Source organism: Pelobates fuscus, chromosome 9, assembly GCF_036172605.1.
Source record: "Pelobates fuscus isolate aPelFus1 chromosome 9, aPelFus1.pri, whole genome shotgun sequence".
In the NCBI taxonomy this organism is placed as follows: domain Eukaryota; kingdom Metazoa; phylum Chordata; class Amphibia; order Anura; family Pelobatidae; genus Pelobates; species Pelobates fuscus.
Window position 1 is genome coordinate 18158350 of NC_086325.1, and position 9931 is coordinate 18168280.

The window sequence follows — 9931 nt, forward strand, 5'->3', positions numbered from 1 at the left end:
TCTAGTGCAATAAATATTATTTAACATGGCATTGAAAAACAATAAAAAAAATATATATATACAGAACCGACATTTAAGTCTTACATGCTGTTTTGTCAGATTGATTTTGTTTTAATATCACTATATTGTTCCTTTATTAATCATGACTTCATATAATTTTTTTTTTAATTATTTAAAGATACTCCTCTGTAATGTCCATATAAACAAAATACATCTTAAATTTACACTGATCACAGTCCCAGACTTGAGTTCGTTGTTTCACTCTCTGGATATTACAGTCTTTGAAACAATATATTAACAAGTCTTTAGTGTCCATTTGACGTAAAACTAAATCTGCAAGTTCTTAATCAACCTCTTCAATGGTGGGACCTGAGCTGCTGCCCTGTCTGGCCTGAGCTCCACAGCTGGATCCTGGCATTCCGCTTGGCATGCCACCCTGGTACAGTTTGGCTATAATGGGCTGACACACCTTCTCCAGCTCCTTCTGCTGATGGGTATATTCCTCTTTCTCTGCAAGCTGGTTGCTCTCCAGCCAGGAGATGATCTGCTGACACTTATCAGAGATGGTCTTCTTGTCGTCTTCACTGAGTTTGCCCTTCATGTTCTCATCCTCCACCATACTCTTAATGTTGTAGACGTAGGACTCCAGGGAGTTCTTGGCAGAGATCTTCTCCCTTTGGGCATCATCGTCAGCCTTGTACTTTTCAGCATCCTGAACCATCTTCTCAATATCTTCTTTGCTGAGGCGGCCTTTGTCATTGGTGATAGTGATTTTATTCTGTTTGCCAGAGCTCTTGTCCACGGCCGACACATTGAGAATTCCGTTGGCATCGATATCAAAGGTGACCTCAATTTGTGGCACTCCACGAGGAGCGGGTGGGATGCCACCTAACTCAAACTTGCCCAAGAGATTATTGTCTTTGGTCATAGCCCTCTCTCCTTCATACACTTGAATGAGCACTCCAGGCTGGTTGTCAGAATATGTGGTGAAGGTCTGAGTCTGCTTGGTAGGGATGGTTGTATTGCGTTTGATGAGGACAGTCATGACCCCTCCAGCTGTCTCCAAGCCCAGGGAGAGAGGGGCCACGTCAAGTAGAAGCAAGTCCTGCACGTTTTCTGACTTGTCTCCCATCAGGATGGCAGCCTGGACAGCAGCTCCATAGGCTACGGCTTCATCTGGATTAATGCTTTTGTTCAGATCCCGTCCATTAAAGAAGTCTTGCAGCAGTTTTTGAACTTTTGGGATACGAGTGGAGCCTCCCACTAGGACAATTTCATGGATCTGAGATTTGTCAAGCTTGGCGTCTCTCAGGGCCTTTTCTACAGGCTCTAGGGTTCCCCTGAACAGGTCTGAGCAAAGTTCCTCAAAGCGGGCCCTAGTGACGGAGGTGTAGAAGTCAGTGCCCTCATACAGAGAATCTATTTCAATGCTTGCCTGGGTGCTGGAGGACAGCGTACGCTTGGCTCGCTCACACGCCGTTCTCAGTCTCCTCAATGCTCTTTTGTTCTGGGTGATGTCCTTCTTGTGCTTGCGTTTGAATTCCTCCACAAAGTGGTTAACCATGCGATTGTCAAAGTCCTCTCCACCCAGATGAGTGTCACCAGCTGTGGCTTTTACTTCAAATATACCATCGTCAATGGTGAGGATGGAAACATCAAAGGTGCCACCACCCAAATCAAAGATCAGGACATTTCTTTCACCACGGGCTCCCTTGTCCAGGCCATAGGCGATAGCAGCAGCTGTAGGCTCATTGATGATTCTCAGTACATTCAGTCCAGCAATAACACCAGCATCTTTGGTAGCCTGGCGCTGGGAGTCATTGAAGTAGGCTGGCACAGTGATGACAGCATTGGTAACTGGATGTCCCAGATAGGCTTCAGCTGTCTCCTTCATCTTCAGCAGCACCATGGAGGAGATCTCCTCAGGGAAGAAGGTTTTCTCCTCGCCTTTGTGCTCCACCTTCACCTTGGGCTTTCCCCCATCGCTCACCACCTGGAAGGGCCAGTGCTTCATGTCTGATTGTACGACGGGTTCATTGAACTTTCTGCCAATCAGTCTCTTGGCATCAAAGACCGTATTCTGGGGGTTCAGCGCCACCTGGTTCTTGGCAGCATCTCCCATCAGTCTCTCGGTGTCAGTAAAAGCCACATAGCTGGGGGTGGTGCGGTTTCCCTGGTCGTTAGCGATGATTTCCACCTTGCCATGCTGGAAAACTCCCACACAGGAGTAGGTGGTACCCAGGTCAATGCCAATAGCAACTCCTTTAGCAGCCATGCTCTCTCTCTCTCTGCTGTGTATAGAGTGCAAGCTCTGTTGGTCTCGGTGCTGGCTGGCTTTCTCTCAGTGCTGGCTGTCTCTCTCTCAGTCCTGTCTGTCAGTGATGCTCAGTATCTGCTCTCTCTCAGTGCTGGCTGTCTCTCTCAGTATCTGCTCTCTCTCTCTCTCTCTCTCTCTCTCTCAGTGCTGGCTGTCTATCTCAGTGCTGGCTGTTTCAGTGCTGGCTGTCTATCTCAGTGCTGGCTGTCTCTCTCAGTGCTGGCTGTCTCTCTCAGTGCTGCTCAGTCTCTGCTCTCACTTGCTCTCAGGTAACTGCTCTGCTTGCTGAAAGCATCCTCTATATATACTGCTCAGGGCTGGAGCCAGAGAACTTGTCAGCCAATCACAGCGCGGTCCTCACCAAGCTACCAGGGATTGCCTAGCAACCTTCCCGAACTTTCCCGAGTCTTCACTGCTGTTTCAGCCAATGAGCATCCAGCTCAGTCCAGGAACATTCGCGAGAGTTCCATCCTCCCTCTCCGCCATCCAATCAGCGACTCCGGAGTGACCGTGACGTCGGCGGCCAGGAGAAACTGCTGGAACCATCTCGGTGAAGGATTGAACCAGCCGAGAGGCCAGCCAATGAGCGCAGAGCTGGGCGGAGTGGGCGGGGCTATTAACAACCCTGGCCCAGAGCGTGCTGGAAGTTTCTCCGGAGTGGAATCTGGCGGCCGCGGCTCACAGAGGGTTTACCCGGCACACAGAGGGTTAATTTATACTATAGCGAGGGAGAGATTAATGATCTCACTGACACACAGAGGGTTAATTTATACTATAATGAGGGAGAGATTAATGAGCTCCCTGGCACACAGAGGGTTAATTTATACTATAATGAGCGAGATTAATGAGCTCACTGGCACACAGAGGGTTAATTTATACTATAATGAGGGAGAGATTAATGAGCTCCCTGGCACACAGAGGGTTAATTTATACTATAATGAGGGCGAGATTAATGATCTCACTGGCACACAGAGGGTTAATTTATACTATAATGAGGGAGAGATTAATGAGCTCCCTGGCACACAGAGGGTTAATTTATACTATAATGAGGGAGAGATTAATGAGCTCACTGACACACATAGGGTTAATTTATACTATAATGAGGGAGAGATTAATGATCTCACTGGCACACAGAGGGTTAATTTATACTATAATGAGGGAGAGATTAATGAGCTCCCTGGCACACAGAGGGTTAATTTATACTATAATGAGCGAGATTAATGAGCTCACTGGCACACAGAGGGTTAATTTATACTATAATGAGGGAGAGATTAATGAGCTCCCTGGCACACAGAGGGTTAATTTATACTATAATGAGGGCGAGATTAATGATCTCACTGGCACACAGAGGGTTAATTTATACTATAATGAGGGAGAGATTAATGAGCTCCCTGGCACACAGAGGGTTAATTTATACTATAATGAGGGAGAGATTAATGAGCTCACTGGCACACAGAGGGTTAATTTGTACTATAATGAGGGAGAGATTAATGAGCTCACTGGCACACAGAGGGTTAATTTATACGATAATGAGGGAGATATTAATGAGCTCACTGGCACACAGAGGGTTAATTTATACTATAATGAGGGAGAGATTAATGAGCTCCCTGGCACACAGAGGGTTAATTTATACTATAATGAGGGAGAGATTAATGATCTCACTGGCACACAGAGGGTTTATTTATACTATAATGAGGGAGAGATTAATGATCTCACTGGCACACAGAGGGTTAATTTATACTATAATGAGGGAGAGATTAATGAGCTCCCTGGCACGCTGGGGGTTAATTTATACTATAATGAGGGAGAGATGAATGAGCTCACTGGCACACAGAGGGTTAATTTATACTATAATGAGAGAGAGATGAATGATCTCACTGGCACACAGAGGGTTAATTTATACTATAATGAGGGAGAGATTAATGAGCTCACTGGCACACAGAGGGTTAATTTATACTATAACGAGGGAGAGATTAATGAGCTCACTGGCACACAGAGGGTTAATTTATACTATAACGAGGGAGAGATTAATGAGCTCACTGGCACACAGACGGTTAATTTATACTATAACGAGGGAGAGATTAATGATCTCACTGGCACACAGAGGGTTAATTTATACTATAACGAGGGAGAGATTAGTATAGATTAACCCTCTGTGTGCCAGTGAGCTCATTAATCTCTCCCTCATTATAGTATAAAATAAACCCTCTGTGTGCCAGTGAGATCATTAATCTCTCCCTCATTATAGTATAAATTACCCCTGTGTGCCAGTGAGCTCATTAATCTCTCCCTCATTAGAGTATAAATTAACTCTCTGTGTGCCAGTGAGCTCATTAATCTCTCCCTCATTATAGTATAAATTAACCCTCTGTGTGCCAGTGAGCTCATTAATCTCTCCCTCATAGTATAAATTAACCCCCTGCGTGCCAGGGAGCTCATTAATCTCTCCCTCATTATAGTATAAATTAACCCTCTGCGTGCCAGTGAGCTCATTAATCTCTCCCTTATTATAGTATAAATTAACCCGATCATTAATCTCTCCCTCATTATAGTATAAATTAACCCTCTGTGTGCCAGTGAGCTCATTAATCTCTCCCTCGTTATAGTATAAATTAACCCTCCGTTTGCCATTGAGATCATTAATCTCTCCCTCGTTATAGTATAAATTAACCCTCTGTATGCCAGTGAGATCATTAATCTCTCCCTCGTTATAGTATAAATTAACCCTCCGTGTGCCAGTGAGCTCATTAATCTCTCCCTCATTAAAGTATAAATTAACCCTCCGTGTGCCAGTGAGCTCATTAATCTCTCACTCATTATAATATAAATTAACCCTCTGTGTGCCAGTGAGATCATTAATCTCTCCCTCATTCTAGTATAAATGAACCCTCTGTGTGGCAGTGAGATAATTAATCTCTCCCTCATTCTAGTATGAATTAAACCTCTGTGTGCCAGTGAGCTCATTAATCTCTCCCTCATTATAGAATAAATTAACCCTCGGTGTGTCAGTGAGCTCATTAATCTCTCCCTCATTATAGAATAAATTAACCCTCTGTGTGCCAGTGAGCTCATTAATCTCTCCCTCATTATAGTATAAATTAACCCTCTGTGTGCCAGTGAGCTCATTAATCTCTCCCTCATTATAGTATAAATTAACCCTCCGTGTGCCAGTGAGCTCATTAATCTCTCCCTCATTATAGTATAAATTAACCCTCTGTGTGCCAGTGAGCTCATTAATCTCTCCCTCATTCTAGTATAAATTAACCCTGTGTGCCAGTGAGCTCATTAATCTCTCCCTCATTCTAGTATAAATTAATCCTGTGTGCCAGTGAGCTCATTAATCTCTCCCTCATTCTAGTATAAATTAACCCTCTGTGTGCCAGTGAGCTCATTAATCTCTCCCTCATTATAGTATAAATTAACCCTCTGTGTGCCAGTGAGCTCATTAATCTCTCCCTCATTATAGTATAAATTAACCCTCTGTGTGCCAGTGAGCTCATTAATCTCTCCCTCATTATAGTATAAATTAACCCTCTGTGTGCCAGTGAGCTCATTAATCTCTCCCTCATTATAGTATAAATTAACCCTCCGTGTGCCAGTGAGCTCATTAATCTCTCCCTCATTATAGTATAAATTAACCCTCTGTGTGCCAGTGAGCTCATTAATCTCTCCCTCATTCTAGTATAAATTAACCCTGTGTGCCAGTGAGCTCATTAATCTCTCCCTCATTCTAGTATAAATTAACCCTCTGTGTGCCAGTGAGCTCATTAATCTCTCCCTCATTCTAGTATGAATTAACCCTCTGTGTGCCAGTGAGCTCATTAATCTCTCCCTCATTATAGAATAAATTAACCCTCGGTGTGTCAGTGAGCTCATTAATCTCTCCCTCATTATAGAATAAATTAACCCTCTGTGTGCCAGTGAGCTCATTAATCTCTCCCTCATTCTAGTATAAATTAACCCTCTGTGTGCCAGTGAGCTCATTAATCTCTCCCTCATTCTAGTATAAATTAATCCTGTGTGCCAGTGAGCTCATTAATCTCTCCCTCATTATAGAATAAATTAACCCTCTGTGTGCCAGTGAGCTCATTAATCTCTCTCTCATTCTAGTATAAATTAACCCTCTGTGTGCCAGTGAGCTCATTAATCTCTCCCTCATTCTAGTATAAATTAACCCTCTGTGTGCCAGTGAGCTCATTAATCTCTCCCTCATTATAGAATAAATTAACCCTCTGTGTGCCAGTGAGCTCATTAATCTCTCCCTCATTATAGAATAAATTAACCCTCTGTGTGCCAGTGAGCTCATTAATCTCTCCCTCATTCTAGTATAAATTAACCCTCTGTGTGCCAGTGAGCTCATTAATCTCTCCCTCATTATAGTATAAATTAATCCTGTGTGCCAGTGAGCTCATTAATCTCTCCCTCATTCTAGTATAAATTAACCCTCTGTGTGCCAGTGAGCTCATTAATCTCTCCCTCATTATAGAATAAATTAACCCTCTGTGTGCCAGTGAGCTCATTAATCTCTCCCTCATTCTAGTATAAATTAACCCTCTGTGTGCCAGTGAGCTCATTAATCTCTCCCTCATTATAGTATAAATTAACCCTCTGTGTGCCAGTGAGCTCATTAATCTCTCCCTCATTATAGTATAAATTAACCCTCTGTGTGCCAGTGAGCTCATTAATCTCTCCCTCATTATAGTATAAATTAACCCTCTGTGTGCCAGTGAGCTCATTAATCTCTCCCTCATTATAGTATAAATTAACCCTCCGTGTGCCAGTGAGCTCATTAATCTCTCCCTCATTATAGTATAAATTAACCCTCTGTGTGCCAGTGAGCTCATTAATCTCTCCCTCATTCTAGTATAAATTAACCCTGTGTGCCAGTGAGCTCATTAATCTCTCCCTCATTCTAGTATAAATTAACCCTCTGTGTGCCAGTGAGCTCATTAATCTCTCCCTCATTCTAGTATGAATTAACCCTCTGTGTGCCAGTGAGCTCATTAATCTCTCCCTCATTATAGAATAAATTAACCCTCGGTGTGTCAGTGAGCTCATTAATCTCTCCCTCATTATAGAATAAATTAACCCTCTGTGTGCCAGTGAGCTCATTAATCTCTCCCTCATTCTAGTATAAATTAACCCTCTGTGTGCCAGTGAGCTCATTAATCTCTCCCTCATTCTAGTATAAATTAATCCTGTGTGCCAGTGAGCTCATTAATCTCTCCCTCATTATAGAATAAATTAACCCTCTGTGTGCCAGTGAGCTCATTAATCTCTCTCTCATTCTAGTATAAATTAACCCTCTGTGTGCCAGTGAGCTCATTAATCTCTCCCTCATTCTAGTATAAATTAACCCTCTGTGTGCCAGTGAGCTCATTAATCTCTCCCTCATTATAGAATAAATTAACCCTCTGTGTGCCAGTGAGCTCATTAATCTCTCCCTCATTATAGAATAAATTAACCCTCTGTGTGCCAGTGAGCTCATTAATCTCTCCCTCATTCTAGTATAAATTAACCCTCTGTGTGCCAGTGAGCTCATTAATCTCTCCCTCATTATAGTATAAATTAATCCTGTGTGCCAGTGAGCTCATTAATCTCTCCCTCATTCTAGTATAAATTAACCCTCTGTGTGCCAGTGAGCTCATTAATCTCTCCCTCATTATAGAATAAATTAACCCTCTGTGTGCCAGTGAGCTCATTAATCTCTCCCTCATTCTAGTATAAATTAACCCTCTGTGTGCCAGTGAGCTCATTAATCTCTCCCTCATTATAGTATAAATTAATCCTGTGTGCCAGTGAGCTCATTAATCTCTCCCTCATTCTAGTATAAATTAACCCTCTGTGTGCCAGTGAGCTCATTAATCTCTCCCTCATTCTAGTATAAATTAACCCTCTGTGTGCCAGTGAGCTCATTAATCTCTCCCTCATTATAGTATAAATTAACCCTCTGTGTGCCAGTGAGCTCATTAATCTCTCCCTCATTATAGTATAAATTAACCCTCTGTGTGCCAGTGAGCTCATTAATCTCTCCCTCATTATAGTATAAATTAACCCTCCGTGTGCCAGTGAGCTCATTAATCTCTCCCTCATTATAGTATAAATTAACCCTCTGTGTGCCAGTGAGCTCATTAATCTCTCCCTCATTCTAGTATGAATTAACCCTGTGTGCCAGTGAGCTCATTAATCTCTCCCTCATTCTAGTATAAATTAACCCTCTGTGTGCCAGTGAGCTCATTAATCTCTCCCTCATTATAGAATAAATTAACCCTCGGTGTGTCAGTGAGCTCATTAATCTCTCCCTCATTATAGAATAAATTAACCCTCTGTGTGCCAGTGAGCTCATTAATCTCTCCCTCATTCTAGTATAAATTAACCCTCTGTGTGCCAGTGAGCTCATTAATCTCTCCCTCATTCTAGTATAAATTAATCCTGTGTGCCAGTGAGCTCATTAATCTCTCCCTCATTATAGAATAAATTAACCCTCTGTGTGCCAGTGAGCTCATTAATCTCTCTCTCATTCTAGTATAAATTAACCCTCTGTGTGCCAGTGAGCTCATTAATCTCTCCCTCATTATAGTATAAAATAACCCTCTGTGTGCCAGTGAGATCATTAATCTCTCCCTCATTATAGAATAAATTAACCCTCTGTGTGCCAGTGAGCTCATTAATCTCTCCCTCATTATAGTATAAATTAACCCTCTGTGTGCCAGTGAGCTCATTAATCTCTCCCTCATTATAGTATAAATTAACCCTCTGTGTGCCAGGGATCTTATTAATTTCTCCCTCCTTATAGTATAAATTAACCCTCTGTGTGCCAGTGAGCTCATTAATCTCTCCCTCATTATAGTATAAAATAAACCCTCTGTGTGCCAGGGAGCTCATTAATCTCTCCCTCATTATAGTATAAATTAACCCTATGTGTGTCAGTGAGCTCATTAATCTCTCCCTCGCTATAGTATAAATTAACCCTCTGTGTGCCGGGTAAACCCTCTGTGAGCCGCGGCCGCCAGATTCCACTCCGGAGAAACTTCCAGCACGCTCTGGGCCAGGGTTGTTAATAGCCCCGCCCACTCCCGCCCAGCTCTGCGCTCATTGGCTGGCCTCTCGGCTGGTTCAATCCTTCACCGAGATGGTTCCAGCAGTTTCTCCTGGCCGCCGACGTCACGGTCACTCCGGAGTCGCTGATTGGATGGCGGAGAGGGAGGATGGAACTCTCGCGAATGTTCCTGGACTGAGCTGGATGCTCATTGGCTGAAACAGCAGTGAAGACTCGGGAAAGTTCGGGAAGGTTGCTAGGCAATCCCTGGTAGCTTGGTGAGGACCGCGCTGTGATTGGCTGACAAGTTCTCTGGCTCCAGCCCTGAGCAGTATATATAGAGGATGCTTTCAGCAAGCAGAGCAGTTACCTGAGAGCAAGTGAGAGCAGAGACTGAGCAGCACTGCGAGAGACAGCCAGCACTGAGAGAGACAGCCAGCACTGAGAGAGACAGCCAGCACTGAGAGAGACAGCCAGCACTGAGATAGACAGCCAGCACTGAGAGAGAGAGAGAGAGAGAGCAGATACTGAGCATTCCTGAGAGACAGCCAGCACTGTACAACTATCTGACCCAG

At 43.5% G+C, this 9931-nt stretch overlaps 1 protein-coding gene across 1 annotated transcript; it reads right to left on the reverse strand.

The window, feature by feature from the left end:
* Positions 1-343: 343 nt before the first annotated feature.
* LOC134572419 (heat shock 70 kDa protein-like) lies at positions 344-2275 on the reverse strand. Its single transcript, XM_063431371.1, has one exon. It carries the CDS (start codon positions 2273-2275, stop codon positions 344-346), a length of 1932 nt encoding a protein of 643 aa, XP_063287441.1.
* Between the last annotated feature and the right edge of the window lie 7656 nt (positions 2276-9931).

Excerpts from the sequence above, each read along its gene's own strand:
- LOC134572419 (XM_063431371.1), bottom strand. The coding sequence starts at position 2,275 with ATGGCTGCTAAAGGAGTTGCTATTGGCATTGACCTGGGTACCACCTAC.